Source organism: Salmo salar, chromosome ssa01, assembly GCF_905237065.1.
Source record: "Salmo salar chromosome ssa01, Ssal_v3.1, whole genome shotgun sequence".
Lineage (NCBI taxonomy): Eukaryota > Metazoa > Chordata > Actinopteri > Salmoniformes > Salmonidae > Salmo > Salmo salar.
Window position 1 is genome coordinate 106,874,286 of NC_059442.1, and position 21,725 is coordinate 106,896,010.

Here is a 21,725-nt window from a genome sequence, read left to right on the forward strand (position 1 = left end):
CTCGTTTCCTCTCCTCTTTTTGTCCTGTGCTCCCGCCATCCATTTCAAATCCCCTCGTATTGGCCAATTTAAACAGACAGACCCAAGAGAGAGAGAAAGAGAGAGAGAGAGAGAGCAAGAGCGAGTGAGAAAGGGATGGACTGACTTAAGCTCTTTTTAAAACAGAAAGAAGTAAAGAGGGTCAGGGTGATTTGGCAGTCAAAAGCCCCTGGACTATACCCAGGTTCTCCCCTGGACTATACCCAGGTTCTCCCCTGGTCTATACCCAGGTTCTCCCCTGGACTATACCCAGGTTCTCCCCTGGACTATACCCAGGTTCTCCCCTGGTCTATACCCAGGTTCTCCCCTGGTCTATACCCAGGTTCTCCCCTGGACTATACCCAGGTTCTCCCCTGGTCTATACCCAGGTTCTCCCCTGGACTATACCCAGGTTCTCCCCTGGTCTATACCCAGGTTCTCCCCTGGTCTATACCCAGGTTCTCCCCTGGACTATACCCAGGTTCTCCCCTGGACTATACCCAGGTTCTCCCCTGGACTATACCCAGGTTCTCCCCTGGTCTATACCCAGGTTCTCCCCTGGACTATACCCAGGTTCTCCCCTGGTCTATACCCAGGTTCTCCCCTGGACTATACCCAGGTTCTCCCCTGGACTATACCCAGGTTCTCCCCTGGTCTATACCCAGGTTCTCCCCTGGTCTATACCCAGGTTCTCCCCTGGACTATACCCAGGTTCTCCCCTGGACTATACCCAGGTTCTCCCCTGGACTATACCCAGGTTCTCCCCTGGACTATACCCAGGTTCTCCCCTGGTCTATACCCAGGTTCTCCCCTGGTCTATACCCAGGTTCTCCCCTGGTCTATACCCAGGTTCTCCCCTGGACTATACCCAGGTTCTCCCCTGGTCTATACCCAGGTTCTCCCCTGGTCTATACCCAGGTTCTCCCCTGGACTATACCCAGGTTCTCCCCTGGACTATACCCAGGTTCTCCCCTGGTCTATACCCAGGTTCTCCCCTGGTCTATACCCAGGTTCTCCCCTGGTCTATACCCAGGTTCTCCCCTGGTCTATACCCAGGTTCTCCCCTGGACTATACCCAGGTTCTCCCCTGGTCTATACCCAGGTTCTCCCCTGGACTATACCCAGGTTCTCCACTGGACTATACCCAGGTTCTCCCCTGGTCTATACCCAGGTTCTCCCCTGGACTATACCCAGGTTCTCCCCTGGACTATACCCAGGTTCTCCCCTGGACTATACCCAGGTTCTCCCCTGGTCTATACCCAGGTTCTCCCCTGGACTATACCCAGGTTCTCCCCTGGACTACACCCAGATTCTCCCCTGGACAGCTGACACTGCCTAAGACACACAGATCAAGAAACCTCCCCAGACATCCTAACTACAGAGAGAGAGGAGAGGAGACCATCCATTTCCCCTCTTCCCTTTTGCCTTTTCTGTTTTACATTCTTTTTTTCTCTCAATTTGTTAGTTTTTATTGAAACCATGGTAATCTGGTCTCCGATGAAGATTCATTGTTTGTTATGTGGAGCCAATGACAGCTTAGTGAGATGGAGGAGGGGATGGGGGCATTATTCCTCCCGTTTGGCTCAGCGAGAAGAGATGGAGACGAGAAACAATGACGGTTTGGGGGGGAGAGAGAGAGAGAGGAGGAAGAGAGAGAGAGAGAGAGAGAGGAGGAAGAGACGGAAATCTGGGAAGGGGACCAACGTTCCTCTATCTGACTAATGTTGAAGAGAGGAAGTAGCACATCGTCTCCCCATTCTCTCTGTTTCTACTGTCTTTGGGAATTGGCTGACGTTTCTATTTAGCTGGAAGGCAAGCCTAGTGTAGTGGATTAAATAGCATAGAAGTTGCCCCCTTAACCACTGATACTGGGTCAGATGTATTTTAGTCCCTGTAATGTCACAGTCTGGTTTAACCAAGAAACACAGTTCCAGGTTCAGATTGAACCTGTCTAGCTGGGATCTAAGAGTAGAGATGGAGGCACACAGCCCAGCCCTGAAGGCCGTAGTGTCAGCTACGGCTGTGGCCTAAAAATCATATCTAAACTTATGGGCAATTCACCATATACAGTATATCTCCATTTAAAAAAAAATGTTTTATTTAAATAAGCTTTATTGCACAATTAAAGGTCAAATGCAAACAATCAGCAATAACCTAATGAATTCAGAGCTTGTTAAATTATATCTAGGCTGAATTTAAGCCTTCCACAACCATAATATATATTTAACTAGGCAAATCAGTTAAGAACAAATTCTTATTGAAAATGATGGCCTACCAAAAGGAAAAAGGCCTCCTGCGGGGACGGGGGCTGGGATTAGAAATAAAATATAGGACAAACACACATCACGACAAGCGAGACAACACAACACTACATAAAGAGAGACTACAAGGTGTCTAAAGTGTTCCACAGGGAAGCTGGACCATGTTGACTCCAATGCTTCCCACAGTTGTGTCAAGTTGGCTGGATGTCCTTTGGGTGGTGGATCATTCTTGATACACACAGGAAACTGTTGAGAGTGAAAAACACAGCAGCGTTGCAGTTCTTGACACAAACCAGTGTGCCTGGCTCCTACTACCATACCCCGCTCAAAGGCACTTACATTTTTTGGTCTTGCCCATTCACTCCCGAATGATACACACACACAATCCATGTCTCAATTGTCTCAAGGCTTAATAATCCTTCTTTAACCTGTCTCCTCCCCTTCATCTACACTGATGGAAGTGGATTTAACAAGTGACATCAATAAGGGATCATAGCTTTCACCTGGAGTCAGCTGGTCAGTGTGTCATGGAGAGAGCAGGTGTTCTTAATGTTTTGTTCAGCCAACGTGGACCTATTTGCTAGCTAACAAGGCAGAACAGTTGAATTGTTATGAAGCCCCGTTACTGTCCATCTCCAACTGCAACAGCATATTATCCTGCCCACTTTGTTCAGCGGTTGAAAGTGTCAAGTGTCCAACCTTATTTCTCGGAATGAGAACGAGTTGCCAATTCCTTATACAATTGTGTTTATATATTTATTCAAGGGTTTTTCATTATTTTTACTATTTTCTACATTGTAGAATAATAGTGAAGACATCAAAACTATGAAATAACACATATGGAATCATGTAGTAACCAAAAAAGTGTTAAACAAATCAAAATATATTTTATATTTGAGATTCTTAAAAGTAGCCATCCTTTGCCTTCATGACAGCTTTGCACTCTCTTGGTATTCTCTCAAACAGCTGTATGAGGTAGTCAACTGGAATGCATTTCAATTAACAGGTGTGTGTTGTTAAAAGTTAATTTGTGGAATTTCTTTCCTTCTTAATGTTTATGGAGCGTGGCAGCTTGATGTACAAACAGTGGTGTAAAGTACTTAAGTAAAAATACTTTAAAGTACTACTTAAGTAGTTTTTTGGGGTATCTGTACTTTACTTCACTACATTCCTAAAGAAAATAACGTAATTTTTACTCCATACATTTTCCCTGTCACCCAGAATCAGTTGTTACATTTTGACAGGAAAATGGTCCAATTCACATACTTATCAATAGAACATCCCAGGTCATCCCTATTGCCTCTGATCTCGCAAACCCACTAAACACAAATGCTTCGTTTGTAAATGATGTCTGAGTGTTGGAGTATACCCTGGCTATCCGTCAATAAAAAAAAGATAACTAAATTGTGCCGACTGGTTTGCTTAATATACGGAATTTTAAATGGTTTATACTTTTACTTTTGATACTTAAGTATATTTCAAACAAAATACTTTTAGACTTTTACTCAAGTAGTATTTTACTGGGTGACTTTCACTTTTACTTGAGTCATTTTTTATTAAGGTATCTTTACTGTTACTCAAGTATGACGATTGAGTACTTTTTCCACCACTGTGTATAAGTACACCCCCTGGACAGGACACTAGTCTATCTCCTCAGTATACCCCCTGGACAGGACACTAGTCTATCTCCTCAGTATACCCCCTGGACAGGACACTAGTCTATCTCCTCAGTATACCCCCTGGACAGGACACTAGTCCATCTCCTCAGTACACCCCCTGGACAGGACACTAGTCTATCTCCTCAGTATACCCCCTGGACAGGACACTAGTCTATCACCTCAGTACACCCCCTGGACAGGACACTAGTCTATCTCCTCAGTATACCCCCTGGACAGGACACTAGTCTATCTCCTCAGTACACCCCCTGGACAGGACACTAGTCTATCACCTCAGTACACCCCCTGGACAGGACACTAGTCTATCTCCTCAGTATACCCCCTGGACAGGACACTAGTCTATCTCCTCAGTATACCCCCTGGACAGGACACTAGTCTATCTCCTCAGTATACCCCCTGGACAGGACACTAGTCTATCTCCTCAGTATACCCCCTGGACAGGACACTAGTCTATCTCCTCAGTACACCCCTGGACAGGACACTAGTCTATCACCTCAGTACACCCCCTGGACAGGACACTAGTCTATCTCCTCAGTATACCCCCTGGACAGGACACTAGTCCATCTCCTCAGTACACCCCCTGGACAGGACACTAGTCTATCTCCTCAGTACACCCCCTGGACAGGACACTAGTCTATCTCCTCAGTACACCCCCTGGACAGGACACTAGTCTATCTCAGTGCCTTACCCCCCATCTCCTGAATGCTGAGTGCCAAGCAGAGATGCATCAGGTCCCATTTTTATAGACTTTGGTATGAATCGGCCTGGGGTGAAGCGAAATGACCAGTGACAATGTGAGCTACTGGGTGAAGACTAGGAGTCCCTTTACTCGTGCCTATGTCTGTAATGAGTCACAGATTTACTAGAGGGCCACAACCTAAAACAATTTCGGTCCCCTACGATGCGTAACTGCTTACCCTTGCATTCTGGTGCTACACAAACCATGTCATATTCTCCTTTCCATCTTTCCTGTAACAAAGACAACCACTTTTACAGTAGTCCTCCAGTACTTTAAGGTTCACCTAGGCTCACCTAGACTGTGTCGGTGTGTCCGGTGAGGGTGTGATTGTCTGCAGCATGTTGTCCAGTCTCTCCAGCCTCTGCCTGTCCTTGTCACTGTGGGGACAGCTTCTATTGACTGCCTGGTCTATCTCTACTGACTGTCTCCTCATGAAGATCTGAGAGCTGACAGTCCACCAGACAGAGAGAGAGTATATTTAAAAAACATAGACCACATTTATATACAGGTCTAATAGTGCATACCAACAATGCATCATTGTCAAGTACTTTCTGAGCCTGACCTTTCAAAAGTAATTATCTAGCTGGCTTAGTTAGCTATCATCAGGCTCCCGAGTGGCGCAGCGGTCTAAGGTACGGCATCTCAGTGCAAGAGGCATCGCTGCATCACATCCGGTTGTGATTGGGAGTCCCATAGGGCGGCGCACAATTGGCCTAGCGTTGTCCGGGTTTGGCCGGGGTATAAGAATTTGTTCTTAACTGACTTGCCTATTTAAATTAAATAAAGGCTAGATTCATTCTTGCAATTAACAGCCAGCAGGCTTGGCTACTATTTTTAGGAATCATATCACAGATAAACAGACACCTAATATGAGGTCTAGCGATGTAGTTATCAAATTACTGGCCAGTTTGTTTTGACTTCTAATGACAGCTGGCTTACTATTTTTAGGAATCATATCACAGATAAAGAGGTGGCTACCTAATGAGATATGTAGCTAGTTATCTATCTTTCTAGCTAATAATTATATCGGTATCATACATGTTACTGGTGAAATAGCAATCCTGCTGCAGCACTCTCTTCTTAGCTAGCTAGCTACTACTATTCTAGCTACAAATCCAATCAGACAATAGCCAGTTTGTTTTAGCTCAAGCTAATACCTAATGACAAATGCTCTTCAAATTGTCAATATGAGCATTGTATTTTGTACAGCTATCAAAGAAAACATGAACATGAAAAAGACAAGAGAAGAGATAAATCAACTAGCTAGCAACCTTGCCTCGTTTTGGCTGACTGTCTACTCGGCTTGTTATCAAAGGTTAATTTCAAAGATTAATTTTATCAATCGGAAAAATATAAAAAATAAATATTAGAATTACCAACATAAAAAACGAATTGTATACGGTTTCTTACCTTAATGTTGTTGTCCTGATCTCAATAACAGAGCTGTCAAAGTTCTGAGAAACCCTTCAGGTCCAGATGAGGCGAAGCCTCCTGCTATAGAAACAGGCCCCTGCTCCTATGAGCCGTTCTGGGCGCTTAATACGAGCAGATACCTTGGCCATCCAGGATGGTTACTTACTACTGGTAGATACCTTGGCCATCCAGGATGGTTACTTACTACTGGTAGATACCTTGGCCATCCAGGATGGTTACTTACTACTGGTAGATACCTTGGCCATCCAGGATGGTTACTTACTACTGGTAGATACCTTGGCCATCCAGGATGGTTACTTACTACTGGTAGATACCTTGGCCATCCAGGATGGTTACTTACTACTGGTAGATACCTTGGCCATCCAGGATGGCTACTTACTACTGGCAGATACCTTGGCCATCCAGGATGGTTACTTACTACTGGTAGATACCTTGGCCATCCAGGATGGTTACTTACTACTGGTAGATACCTTGGCCATCCAGGATGGTTACTTACTACTGGTAGATACCTTGGCCATCCAGGATGGCTACTTACTACGAGCAGATACCTTGGCCATTCATGATGGTTACTTACTACTGGTAGATACCTTGGCCATCCAGGATGGCTACTTACTACTGGCAGATACCTTGGCCATCCAGGATGGCTACTTACTACTGGTAGATACCTTGGCCATCCAGGATGGCTACTTACTACGAGCAGATACCTTGGCCATCCAGGATGGTTACTTACTACTGGCAGATACCTTGGCCATCCAGGATGGCTACTTACTACTGGCAGATACCTTGGCCATCCAGGATGCCTACTTACTACTGGTAGATACCTTGGCCATCCAGGATGGTTACTTACTACTGGTAGATACCTTGGCCATCCAGGATGGTTACTTACTACTGGCAGATACCTTGGCCATCCATGATGGTTACTTACTACTGGTAGATACCTTGGCCATCCAGGATGGCTACTTACTACTGGCAGATACCTTGGCCATCCAGGATGGCTACTTACTACTGGCAGATACCTTGGCCATCCAGGATGGTTACTTACTACTGGTAGATACCTTGGCCATCCAGGATGGCTACTTACTACTGGCAGATACCTTGGCCATCCAGGATGGCTACTTACTACTGGTAGATACCTTGGCCATCCAGGATGGTTACTTACTACGAGCAGATACCTTGGCCATCCAGGATGGTTACTTACTACTGGTAGATACCTTGGCCATCCAGGATGGCTACTTACTACTGGTAGATACCTTGGCCATCCAGGATGGCTACTTACTACTGGCAGATACCTTGGCCATCCAGGATGGCTACTTACTACTGGTAGATACCTTGGCCATCCAGGATGGTTACTTACTACGAGCAGATACCTTGGCCATCCAGGATGGTTACTTACTACTGGTAGATACCTTGGCCATCCAGGATGGTTACTTACTACTGGTAGATACCTTGGCCATCCAGGATGGTTACTTACTACTGGTAGATACCTTGGCCATCCAGGATGGTTACTTACTACTGGTAGATACCTTGGCCATCCAGGATGGCTACTTACTACGAGCAGATACCTTGGCCATTCATGATGGTTACTTACTACTGGTAGATACCTTGGCCATCCAGGATGGCTACTTACTACTGGCAGATACCTTGGCCATCCAGGATGGCTACTTACTACGAGCAGATACCTTGGCCATCCAGGATGGTTACTTACTACTGGTAGATACCTTGGCCATCCAGGATGGCTACTTACTACTGGCAGATACCTTGGCCATCCAGGATGGCTACTTACTACTGGTAGATACCTTGGCCATCCAGGATGGTTACTTACTACGAGCAGATACCTTGGCCATCCAGGATGGTTACTTACTACTGGTAGATACCTTGGCCATCCAGGATGGTTACTTACTACTGGTAGATACCTTGGCCATCCAGGATGGCTACTTACTACTGGTAGATACCTTGGCCATCCAGGATGGCTACTTACTACTGGCAGATACCTTGGCCATCCAGGATGGCTACTTACTACTGGTAGATACCTTGGCCATCCAGGATGGTTACTTACTACGAGCAGATACCTTGGCCATCCAGGATGGTTACTTACTACTGGTAGATACCTTGGCCATCCAGGATGGTTACTTACTACTGGTAGATACCTTGGCCATCCAGGATGGCTACTTACTACTGGTAGATACCTTGTCCATCCAGGATGGTTACTTACTACTGGTAGATACCTTGGCCATCCAGGATGGCTACTTACTACGAGCAGATACCTTGGCCATCCAGGATGGTTACTTACTACTGGTAGATACCTTGGCCATCCAGGATGGTTACTTACTACTGGCAGATACCTTGGCCATCCAGGATGGTTACTTACTACTGGTAGATACCTTGGCCATCCAGGATGGTTACTTACTACTGGCAGATACCTTGGCCATCCAGGATGGTTACTTACTACTGGTAGATACCTTGGCCATCCAGGATGGTTACTTACTACTGGCAGATACCTTGGCCATCCAGGATGGTTACTTACTACTGGTAGATACCTTGGCCATCCAGGATGGTTACTTACTACTGGCAGATACCTTGGCCATCCAGGATGGCTACTTACTACTGGTAGATACCTTGTCCATCCAGGATGGTTACTTACTACTGGTAGATACCTTGGCCATCCAGGATGGCTACTTACTACGAGCAGATACCTTGGCCATCCAGGATGGTTACTTACTACTGGCAGATACCTTGGCCATCCAGGATGGTTACTTACTACTGGTAGATACCTTGGCCATCCAGGATGGTTACTTACTACTGGCAGATACCTTGGCCATCCAGGATGGTTACTTACTACTGGTAGATACCTTGGCCATCCAGGATGGTTACTTACTACTGGCAGATACCTTGGCCATCTGCTTGATCCAGTAGATCTCTGCACATTCTGACTGTCTCTCTTGTGATTGGTCAATCAGCAGAGCAGGACCAACCAACAGGAGCTGGCCACAGGAGGAGAGCAACACCGGGACCCTGAGCACTGATCAGGCATGACCATGGAGACAAACAGGTGTGTGTGTGTGTGTGTGTGTGTGTGTGTGTGTGTGTGTGTGTGTGTGTGTGTGTGTGTGTGTGTGTGTGTGTGTGTGTGTGTGTGTGTGTGTGTGTGTGTGTGTGTGTGTGTGTGTGTGTGTGTGTGTGTGTATATATACACTACTTTTGACCAAGGCCCATAGGGAATCCCATAGGGCCCTGGTCAAAAGTGGTGCACTAGATAGGGAATAGGGCTCTGGTCTATAGTAGTGCACTAGATAGGGAATAGGGCTCTGGTCTATAGTAGTGCACTAGATAGGGAATAGGGCTCTGGTCTATAGTAGTGCACTAGATAGGGAATACGATGCCATTTAGGACGCATTCCTCGTCATCTTTGTCGTAGTAATATTTTGGTGGGGGGGGCGATTAGTGGGAGATTGTCTCGGCACCAGCACCACTGAATCACACAGTCACTTAGTAATCCAGACTGTAGGCTATTGGAGGAAGAATTTGCATTGCTGTTTAAATATGTGTCTAGTTAACGTTGTTAGGGTTTTAATGTCAATCATAACCACTATTAACAAACACTCAAGGCTGGGGAGGTCGCCCTGAGTGACAATGGTTTGGAGAGGAGAGGAGAGGAGAGGAGAGGAGAGGAGAGGAGAGGAGAGGAGAGGAGAGGAGAGGAGAGGAGAGGAGAGGAGAGGAGAGGAGAGGAGAGGAGAGGAGAGGAGAGGAGAGGAGAGGCCTACTGATAGTGTGTGTGCGTTGGTTGGTATCTATCTATCTATCTATCTATCTATCTATCTATCTATCTATCTATCTATCTCAGTTGGTAGAGCACGGAGCTTGTAACGCCAGGGTAGTGGATTTGATTCCCGGGACCACCCATATATAATATGTATGCAGCTTGACTGTAAGTCTCTCTGGATAAAAGCGTCTGCTAAATGGCATATTATTATATTATGTTAAACATGCTTACCATAGGTGCAGCTCGCCTAAACCATGTGTTCCATCTTTGTCTCTCTTTCAGAAATGATCCTGTCTGACAGAGATGTTAGAGTAAGTCATGTTGATTTCCTGATCCTGTCTGACAGAGATGTTAGAGTAAGTCATGTTGATTTACTGATCCTGTCTGACAGAGATGTTAGAGTAAGTCATGTTGATTTACTGATCCTGTCTGACAGAGATGTTAGAGTAGGTCATGTTGATTATTACATCAAAGGTTGTACATGATTTTGATCAGGAAAATAATTAATGTAACTTTCCCCAAATTACAATGTTTTCTAGAAATACCAGTTACAAGTTACCCAGAGGGTCTTCTAACCAGGACTTATGGAAACCCAGGAAATGTACAGCAATAAGAAACCTATAGCTGAAACACTGAATAGACAGACCCTAGACGTGGTGTGAATGTGATCAGTTTGAGTAGACCTTCAAGTAAACCTGCCTCTTCCCCCTCTTTCTTTACCCCTCTTTCTTTCCCCCTCTTTCTTACCCCTCTTTCTTTACCCCTCTTTCTTTACCCCTCTTTCTTACCCCTCTTTCTTTACCCCTCTTTCTTTACCCCTCTTTCTTTACCCCTCTTTCTTTCCCCCTCTTTCTTACCCCTCTTTCTTTACCCCTCCTTCTTTACCCCTCTTTCTTCCCCCTCTTTCTTCCCCCTCTTTCTTTACACCTCTTTCTTTACCCCTCTTTCTTTACCCCTCTTTCTTTCCCAATCTTTCTTACCCCTCTTTCTTTACCCCTCTTTCTTTACCACTCTTTCTTCCCCCTCTTTCTTCCCCCTCTTTCTTTACACCTCTTTCTTTACCCCTCTTTCTTTACCCCTCTTTCTTTACCCCTCTTTCTTTACCCCTCTTTCTTTACACCTCTTTCTTTACCCCTCTTTCTTTACCCCTCTTTCTTTACCCCTCTTTCTTTACCCCTCTTTCTTCCCCCTCTTTCTTTACCCCTCTTTCTTTACCCCTCTTTCTTTACCCCTCTTTCTTCCCCCTCTTTCTTTACCCCTCTTTCTTCCCCCTCTTTCTTTACCCCTCTTTCTTTACCCTCTCTTTCTTTACCCCTCTTTCTTTACACCTCTTTCTTTACCCCTCTTTCTTTACCCCTCTTTCTTTACCCCTCTTTCTTTACCCCTCTTTCTTCCCCCTCTTTCTTCCCCCTCTTTCTTTACACCTCTTTCTTTACCCCTCTTTCTTTACCCCTCTTTCTTCCCCCTCTTTCTTTACCCCTCTTTCTTCCCCCTCTTTCTTTACCCCTCTTTCTTTACCCCTCTTTCTTTACCCCTCTTTCTTCCCCCTCTTTCTTTACCCCTCTTTCTTTACCCCTCTTTCTTCCCCCTCTTTCTTTACCCCTCTTTCTTTACCCCTCTTTCTTTACACCTCTTTCTTTACCCCTCTTTCTTTACCCCTCTTTCTTCCCCCTCATTCTTTACCCCTCTTTCTTCCCCCTCTTTCTTCCCCCTCTTTCTTTACACCTCTTTCTTTACCCCTCTTTCTTTACCCCTCTTTCTTTACCCCTCTTTCTTCCCCCTCTTTCTTTACCCCTCTTTCTTCCCCCTCTTTCTTTACCCCTCTTTCTTCCCCCTCTTTCTTTACCCCTCTTTCTTTACCCCTCTTTCTTCCCCCTCTTTCTTTACCCCTCTTTCTTTACCCCTCTTTCTTCCCCCTCTTTCTTTACCCCTCTTTCTTCCCCCTCTTTCTTCCCCCTCTTTCTTTACCCCTCTTTCTTCCCCCTCTTTCTTTACACCTCTTTCTTTACCCCTCTTTCTTTACCCCTCTTTCTTCCCCCTCTTTCTTTACCCCTCTTTCTTCCCCCTCTTTCTTTACCCCTCTTTCTTTACCCCTCTTTCTTTACCCCTCTTTCTTTTCCCCCTCTTTCTTTACCCCTCTTTCTTTACCCCTCTTTCTTCCCCCTCTTTCTTTACCCCTCTTTCTTTACCCCTCTTTCTTTACCCCTCTTTCTTTACCCCTCTTTCTTCCCCCTCATTCTTTACCCCTCTTTCTTTACCCCTCTTTCTTCCCCCTCTTTCTTCCCCCTCTTTCTTTACACCTCTTTCTTTACCCCTCTTTCTTTACCCCTCTTTCTTTACCCCTCTTTCTTCCCCCTCTTTCTTTACCCCTCTTTCTTCCCCCTCTTTCTTTACCCCTCTTTCTTCCCCCTCTTTCTTTACCCCTCTTTCTTTACCCCTCTTTCTTCCCCCTCTTTCTTTACCCCTCTTTCTTTACCCCTCTTTCTTCCCCCTCTTTCTTTACCCCTCTTTCTTCCCCCTCTTTCTTTACCCCTCTTTCTTCCCCCTCTTTCTTTACCCATCTCAGGTGAACGAAGACTCAGGGAAGCTGAAAGTGGTTAATTTTGGTCTTTGACCTTTTCTTTCTCGACTGTAAACTCCATCTTTTTTAATGCATTATTTTAATCAAATATATTCTGTAAATATATCTGATAACTGATTTAGCTCTATTCTGAAATGTTGATGCGTGATTAGCCTAAGAATTATGAATTTAAGTCTAAGTCAAATGTGAATAACTATGCTAATGTCTTGCTAGTAGGTTTTATTTTAACAGAAGGTTCTATAGGATATTTATGCCTAGTCCTGTCCAGACCCATCTGTTCTCTCACCCAGCCCTCCTGCTGAAAAATTGTGTTTTACATTTTCTGCCCATTTCATTGAATTGTACTTTAATCCCAGCCTTGTTTAAAACAGTGCAGTAAATTGGCTTTTTGTTTTTCATGATTGACCCTGGTCACCTTTTACAGTATCCTAATACAGAGCTGTAAACTAGCCTGTTGTATTGCTGTATTAAAGAGGTTTTGTATCTTGTGTTTATGGCTTTTAGGCCTGTCCCTTGTATTTGTTGCACACTAAAATATGTCAAACCCACTATTATTACGCATGCTGAGGCAGTGAATGTTTGGTCTCTCTGTAGTTTATCAGATGATGTGGCCTACGGTATTGTACTGTGTACCGTGTAGGCTACTGTGTGTATGTGTCGAGATTACGGGCTGCCGACGTTTTTTATTCATGAACGGAAGCCAATAATATAACAAGCGATTTTTAAGCGGTGAACACGGGCAGCAGCCCTGCGCGCCGAACGGAGCAGCTCGAGCCCCTTTCCTGAACAGCAGCCACGGCCTTGTCACGAGCTGTCGACGCGCTGCGCTAGGGACTAATCTGACAGCACCGCGCAGACCCTAATCCGCCACTGTATCCTAATCTATTTACTCTGCATTCTAAGAGGATTTGCTTCTAAAATATATATACAACAACCAATCCGATGCTGGAAAGTATGGTGAAATGGACAGAAAAGACCAGTCAGTCAGGATGGGTTGGTTTCTGTGTTTTCTTTCTTTGTGTTGTTTTGTTTGGGTTCAAAAAATAATAATCATTGTATGTTTTTTCGGAGTCAATCGTTTTGGGGGAGAGATTGGTGAAAATAAATCCATTTCTGTCTGCTGATACAAGGCTAATACTTGTCTTATGTAAACAGAAAGGGTTGTGTTTTGGTGAGTGATACTCAGAGAGCAGCTGTTTGGATAAGTGATATGTCCTTGGTTTTATCTCCTGATATATGTCACTTTCAAACAACTACTGTAGCCTGATATCACATATTGCAATGACTTGACATCTTCAAATAAAACCTACAAAAACTGGAATACAAGTAATTGGGCTACATTTGATATTTACTTTTATATGTCTACTGTAGGCCTTTAGGTGTAGGCTAGGACTACAAATAGTTAAATAATCTCAGATTACACCTAGTCCTGGGCTAAAACCCATTATAGAGAACCAGGTTTTTTAGTCCAGGACTCGGTTTAATCTGTCTGGGGAAACCATCCGCTCAAGTTTATTAATATATACACTATTTTGATGAAACCCACATAACAGATTTCTCTGCTGTTAGGAAATCTCTGTCACCTGAGAGCAGACAGGTCTAAGACCACAGCCTCCAGCGCACACGTCTACGGTGTCAGCAGGTTTATCTGCTGCCCTTTGACCCAGCCTCTCTCTTTCCCCACTGTCATCCTCTCCATCTGTCCAATAAAATCAGAAAATATCGCAAATGTATATATTTATCCGACTGCGCGGTGCGTTCGCGGAGATCTCTGTTCACGGGACACGTGTCGGCTCAACCAGAAATTGCCTTTAAAAGCCTCATTGTCGACAACCCCTGGTCAGGTTGAATCCCGGCCTAAATCTGTGTCCAGGAAACTGCCCTTCAAGTGTAATAATAAATATATTGAGTAGGTCTTTAATAGACTCCCCACTCTGAAAGATACCAGCAACCTGAGGTGGCTGGAAGAGATGAGCCTATTAGGACAGTGCTATTACTATACTGGTGGGACGTGGTGTAGTGGGGGACGGCCTTGTTAGCGTTTGGAAATGAAGCTAGCCTCCAGCGTGCGTGTCTTACCTACCCATCATTATCCGTCATCATCCACGTTATCTTGCTTCTCCCATGTGCAACAGCTACTCTATGGGTTTACGTTTGACATTTTAATGTCACGTGCACAACTACAGTGAACTGTCTTTCTTACAAACTCTAAACCCAACAATGTAGTAATCAATATCAATATAGTAATATTGTCTCTGTCTGTCTGTCTGTCTGTCTGTCTGTCTGTCTGTCTGTCTGTCTGTCTGTCTGTCTGTCTGTCTGTCTGTCTGTCTGTCTGTCTGTCTGTCTGTCTGTCTGTCTCTGGCTGGCTGGCTCTCAGTCTGTCTCTCTGTCTCTGTCTGTCTCTCTCTGTCTGTCTGTCTCTCTGTGTCTCTGTCTGTCTCTCTGGCTGTCTCTCTTGTCTGTTTCTCTGTCCCTCTGCTCTGTCCCTCTGCCTCTCTCTGTATCTCTTGTCTGTTTCTCTGTCACTCTGTCTCTCTCTGTCTGTCTCTCTCTGTGTCTCTGTCCGTCTCTCTGTCTGTCTCTCTTGTCTGTTTCTCTGTCCCTCTGTCTCTCTCTCTGGCGCACCCTCAGGGATGTAGCCGAGCCTATAGCCTACTATATCAGATGTAATATTACTACATGACTGATTTGTTTGGTGTTGGGTACATTTTCCATCCTATTGCTTCCCCCAATCAACCCTTGTCAGATCAGTGATTACCTCAAAGAAGGAAAGACGCCCTCCATGTGCAGAATTAGAACTGGGCCATCCAAGTCAAACACCTTGAGGGGAACCTAGGAGCCGGGGCCTTGAGGGGAACCTGGGAGCCGGGGCCTTGAGGGGAGCCTAGGAGCCGGGGCCTTGAGGGGAACCTAGGAGCCGGGGCCTTGAGGGGAACCTGGGAGCCGGGGCCTTGAGGGGAGCCTAGGAGCCGGGGCCTTGAGGGGAACCTGGGAGCCGGGGCCTTGAGGGGAGCCTAGGAGCCGGGGCCTTGAGGGGAACCTAGGAGCCGGGGCCTTGAGGGGAACCTGGGTCTTTGATTTGATTTTGATTTGATTTGGATCTCTTTTAGTCCCCATTTGGACTAATCTTCCAAGAGTCCTTAAATATTAAAATACAATTTATATACGAACACATTTTCACATATAACACACTATTACAAACATACATAATATACTAACGTAATAAACCAATAAATAATCAATCTAAAAAATATGGATTCTTCATCTACTGTAATCCCACAACATTTCTGTGTATTATATTTAAATTGTTTTAAAATAATGTTTAAATGTATATATTGAAAGGTTTCTGGTTTGCTCAGTTAATTTATTCCATTTCTTTATTGCTCTAAATTGAAATGTTCTTTTGCCTATTTCTCTTTTCTGTCTGGATAACGCATAGATGGTGGACAATCTATTCCTAGTATTTACGGAATGTCTGTCTCTTACCAACTGAATACCGTTGTGAATTGTACTTGGCCGTTTTAAATGATGTATATTATGAAATAAAATAAGCATGTTTTTTTCAATTATCTTGTCGATTGATGACCAACCAAGAACATTGCGTATGACTGCAACAGAAGAACCACATCTCCACCTTAAAACAATCCTTGCTGCTTTGTTCTGTGCAATCTGCAGCCTCCTAACTTCACTTGATGATGGATTTCCCCAGACCACAGAACAGTAGTTCACTTGAATCTCAATTAAAGCTTGTGTTATTTGCTTAAGAATTTTTCCTGGTAAATATTTAGCTATCCTTCTGATTATTACATGCTGTTTTAATATATTTTTTACATAGATTAGTTATTTGAGATGACCATGATAAGCAGTTGTCTAGCTGCACTCCTAATAGTTTGGTTTCTGCCACTTCTTCAATTTGTACTCCTCCCATACCTAATTGTATCCCATGCTGTTTTGGCCTTTTCCTGGTGGAACAGACCAACATAACTTTGGTTTTCTTGGTGTTTAAAACAAGTTTACATTGACATTTACATTACATTTACATTTAAGTCATTTAGCAGACGCTCTTATCCAGAGCGACTTACAAATTGGTGCAGTCACCTTATGATATCCAGTGGAACAACCACTTTACAATAGTGCATCTAAATCTTTTAAGGGGGGGGTTAGAAGGATTACTTTATCCTATCCTAGGTATTCCTTAAAGAGGTGGGGTTTCAGGTGTCTCCGGAAGGTGGTGATTGACTCCGCTGTCCTGGCGTCGTGAGGGAGCTTGTTCCACCATTGGGGTGCCAGAGCAGCGAACAGTTTTGACTGGGCTGAGCGGGAACTGTGCTTCCTCAGAGGTAGGGAGGCGAGCAGGCCAGAGGTGGATGAACGCAGTGCCCTTGTTTGGGTGTAGGGCCTGATCAGAGCCTGAAGGTACGGAGGTGCCGTTCCCCTCACAGCTCCGTAGGCAAGCACCATGGTCTTGTAGCGGATGCGAGCTTCAACTGGAAGCCAGTGGAGAGAGCGGAGGAGCGGGGTGACGTGAGAGAACTTGGGAAGGTTGAACACCAGACGGGCTGCGGCGTTCTGGATGAGTTGTAGGGGTTTAATGGCACAGGCAGGGAGCCCAGCCAACAGCGAGTTGCAGTAATCCAGACGGGAGATGACTAGTGCCTGGATTAGGACCTGCGCCGCTTCCTGTGTGAGGCAGGGTCGTACTCTGCGAATGTTGTAAAGCATGAACCTACAGGATCGGGTCACCGCCTTGATGTTAGTGGAGAACGACAGGGTGTTGTCCAGGGTCACGCCAAGGTTCTTAGCACTCTGGGAGGAGGACACAAGGGAGTTGTCAACCGTGATGGCGAGATCATGGAACGGGCAGTCCTTCCCCGGGAGGAAGAGCAGCTCCGTCTTGCCGAGGTTCAGCTTGAGGTGGTGATCCGTCATCCACACTGATATGTCTGCCAGACATGCAGAGATGCGATTCGCCACCTGGTTATCAGAAGGGGGAAAGGAGAAGATTAATTGTGTGTCGTCTGCATAGCAATGATAGGAGAGACCATGTGAGGATATGACAGAGCCAAGTGACTTGGTGTATAGCGAGAATAGGAGAGGGCCTAGAACAGAGCCCTGGGGGACACCAGTGGTGAGAGCACGTGGTGCGGAGACAGATTCTCGCCACGCCACCTGGTAGGAGCGACCTGTCAGGTAGGACGCAATCCAAGCGTGGGCTGCGCCGTAGATGCCCAACTCGGAGAGGGTGGAGAGGAGGATCTGATGGTTCACAGTATCAAAGGCAGCAGATAGGTCTAGGAGGATGAGAGCAGAGGCGAGAGAGTTAGCTTTAGCAGTGCGGAGAGCCTCCGTGACACAGAGAAGAGCAGTCTCAGTTGAATGACCAGTCTTGAAACCTGACTGATTTGGATCAAGAAGGTCATTCTGAGAGAGATAGCAGGAGAGCTGGCCAAGGTCGGCACGTTCAAGAGTTTGAGAGAAAAGAAAGAAGGGACACTGGTCTGTAGTTGTTGACATCGGAGGGATCGAATGTAGGTTTTTTCAGAAGGGGTGCAACTCTCGCTCTCTTGAAGACGGAAGGAACGTAGTCAGCGGTCAAGGATGAGTTGATGAACGAGGTGAGGTAAGGGAGAAGGTCTCCGGAAATGGTCTGGAGAAGAGAGGAGGGGATAGGGTCGAGCGGGCAGGTTGTTGGGCGGCCGGCCGTCACAAGACGCGAGATTTCATCTGGAGAGAGAGGGGAGAAAGAGGTCAAAGCACAGGGTAGGGCAGTGTGAGCAGGACCAGCGGTGTCGTTTGACTTAGCAAACGAGGATCGGATGTCGTCGACCTTCTTTTCAAAATGGTTGACGAAGTCATCTGCAGAGAGGGAGGAGGGGGTGAGGGGGAGGAGGATTCAGGAGGGAGGAGAAGGTGGCAAAGAGCTTCCTAGGGTTAGAGGCAGATGCTTGGAATTTAGAGTGGTAGAAAGTGGCTTTAGCAGCAGAGACAGAAGAGGAAAATGTAGAGAGGAGGGAGTGAAAGGATGCCAGGTCCGCAGGGAGGCGAGTTTTCCTCCATTTCCGCTCGGCTGCCCGGAGCCCTGTTCTGTGAGCTCGCAGTGAGTCGTCGAGCCACGGAGCAGGAGGGGAGGACCGAGCCGGCCTGGAGGATAGGGGACATAGAGAATCAAAGGATGCAGAAAGGGAGGAGAGGAGGGTTGAGGAGGCAGAATCAGGGGATAGGTTGGAGAAGGTTTGAGTAGAGGGAAGAGATGATAGGATGGAAGAGGAGAGAGTAGCGGGAGAGAGAGAGTGAAGGTTGGGACGGCGCAATACCATCCGAGTAGGGGCAGAGTGAGAAGTGTTGGATGAGAGCGAGAGGGAAAAGGATACAAGGTAGTGGTCGGAGACTTGGAGGGGAGTTGCAATGAGATTAGTGGAAGAACAGCATCTAGTAAAGATGAGGTCAAGCGTATTGCCTGCCTTGTGAGTAGGGGGGGAAGGTGAGAGGGTGAGGTCTAAAGAGGAGAGGACTGGAAAGAAGGAGGCAGAGAGGAATGAGTCAAAGGTAGACGTGGGGAGGTTAAAGTCACCCAGAACTGTGAGAGGTGAGCCATCCTCAGGAAAGGAACTTATCAAGACGTCAAGCTCATTGATGAACTCTCCAAGGGAACCTGGAGGGCGATAAATGATAAGGATGTTAAGCTTGAAAGGGCTGGTAACTGTGACAGCATGGAATTCAAATGAGGAGATAGACAGATGGGTCAGGAGAGAAAAAGAGAATGTCCACTTGGGAGAGATGAGGATTCCAGTGCCACCACCCCGCTGGCCAGATGCTCTCGGGGTATGCGAGAACACGTGGGCAGACAAGGACAGAGCAGTAGGAGTAGCAGTGTTATCTGTGGTAATCCATGTTTCCGTCAGCGCCAAGAAGTCGAGGGACTGGAGGGCAGCATAGGCTGAGATGAACTCTGCCTTGTTGGCCGCAGACCGGCAGTTCCAGAGGCTGCCGGAGACCTGGAACTCCACGTGGGTTGTGCGCGCTGGGACCACCAGGTTAGAGTGGCAGCGGCCACGCGGTGTGAAGCGTTTGTGTGGCCTGTGCAGAGGGGAGAGAACAGGGATAGACAGACACATAGTTGACAGGCTACAGAAGAGGTTACGCTAATGCAAAGGAGGTTGGAATGACAAGTGGACTACACGTCTCGAATGTTCAGAAAATTAAGCTTACGTTGCAAAAATCTTATTGACTAAAATGACAAATTATACAGTACTGCTGGCTGGTGAAGTAGGCTAGCTAGCAGTGGCTGCGTTGTTGACTTTGTTTGAACGTGTAGCTGGCTAGGTAACCTTGATAGTTTCAGTACTACACCTTATCATGATACAAAAGCAACTATGTAGCTAGCTAACATAGCCCTAATCAAGACGTTCCTTTGTAATGTATTTAGTTTCTACAATGCTGCTCGTCGGTAATAGTTGGCTAGGTTTAGAAAAATGGCGTCGCGGTGGACAAAAATAGCTGGCTAGCTAACCTCGATAATTACTCTAAACTACACAATTATCAAACTATGACAAAGACAACTATGTAGCTAACTAACACTGCACTAGTCGAATCATTCCGTTGTAATGTATTAGTTTCTACAGTGCTGCAAGTCAGTAAAGGTCGGCTAGCTAGCAGTGGGTTTGACGATGACTAGGTGTGTTGACTAAGTCTGGAGTCTGGACAACGGCGTCGCGGCGCGGCGCGGCTGGCTAGCTAACCTCGATAATTACTCTAAACTACACAATTATCTTAGATACAAAGACAGCAAAGACAACTATGTAGCTAGCTAACGCTACACTAATCAAGTCGTTCCGTTGTAATGTAATAGTTTCTACAGTGCTGCTAGTCGGTAGAAGTTGGCTAGTTGGCTAGCTAGCAGTGTTGACTAAGTTAGGAGGACGAAAACAGCTGGCTAGCTAACCTCGATAATTACTCTAATTACTCTAAACTACACAATTATCTTTGATACAAAGACGGCTATGTAGCTAGCTAAGAAAATTGCTCAGATCAAACAAATCAATCCGTTGTAATGGAATGAAATGTAATATTACCTGCGGAGCGAAGCGGAGCGAAGCGAAGTGCGACTACTCGCTCCAGTTTATTCTGGCAAACCCACTCCCTAATATTCTCCAAATCTCCTTGTAAAGCTTGCTGTACCTGTTGAACCGATTGTCCTGCTGCATAAATTGTAGTATCATCTGCAAATATAGTAGCTTGAGTTTCAGCTAAGGCATAAAGAAGTGGCCCAAGGCAGCTGCCCTGCGGTATTCCACAGTTTAACACATGAGGGGAAGAAAATGAACCATTGATATAGGTGGACTGTTTCCTGTCAGTTAGATATGACTGTACCCAATTCAATTCTACCTCCTTAAAACCATAATGCATTAATTTTGTCAAAATTATTTCATGATCCACTAAATCAAATGCTGCACTGAAATCTAAAAATAGTACCCCCACAAACTTGCCATTATCCATAGCATTGAGCCACTGGTCAGTCATGTCAACCAATGCAGTGGTAGTGGAATGATTTTTGCGATAAGCATGCTGATTGGCTGTAATCAGATCATTATTTTCCATGTACTCCCATATTTGTCTACTCACAATACCCTCCAATATCTTACTGAGTGTAGGGAGTAGACTAATTGGTCGACTATTGGCAGGAGTAACGGGTTCTTTGCAGTCTTTCGGAATAGGACACAGTTTAGCATGCTTCCATACATTTGCAAACATCCCCTTTTCCAGTGACCAATTAAATATGTATCTCAGTGGAACTGCAATCTGGGGAGCAGCACAGCGAAGCATAACCTGTAGATTTCCCATCAGGTAATGACTTCAAAAGGTTTAACACCTCCTCCACTGACACCGTTTGCAGACTAAAAGAGCAGATTTTGTTGCTCATAATATGATCATCAATCCATTGGACAATAGCTTGTTTGGAAGAATGTATGTTTACATTGTTCCTCAGTAAATTAATTTTCTTTGTGAAAAAATCTGCAAAATGATTGGCAATATCAACTGGTTTTGTTATTATTCTCCCGTCAACCTCCACACTAGATGGGCATGATGAGATAGATGTACCAAGTAAACCCTTAACTGTATTCCATACCTTTTTACAATCATTTTTACAATCAATAAAAGCATTGTTGAAAAATAACTTTTTTTTCCTTCGATTCAATTTAACTGCATAATTACGTAATGTTCTATAATTCTGTTCATCAATTTCTGATTT

General features: G+C 45.5%; 1 protein-coding gene across 1 annotated transcript in view; it reads left to right on the plus strand.

The window, feature by feature from the left end:
* Positions 1–12,960, plus strand: part of LOC106593770 (WD repeat-containing and planar cell polarity effector protein fritz homolog) — a 142,292-nt gene extending 129,332 nt beyond the window's left edge. Inside the window, exons 10-11 of the mRNA XM_045698680.1 lie at positions 9,089–9,177; positions 12,458–12,960. Coding sequence (XP_045554636.1) covers positions 9,089–9,151 — 63 coding nt within the window. The 3' untranslated portion in view covers positions 9,152–9,177; positions 12,458–12,960. The remainder of the gene's footprint in view (positions 1–9,088; positions 9,178–12,457) is intronic.
* The last annotated feature ends 8,765 nt before the right edge of the window (positions 12,961–21,725 follow it).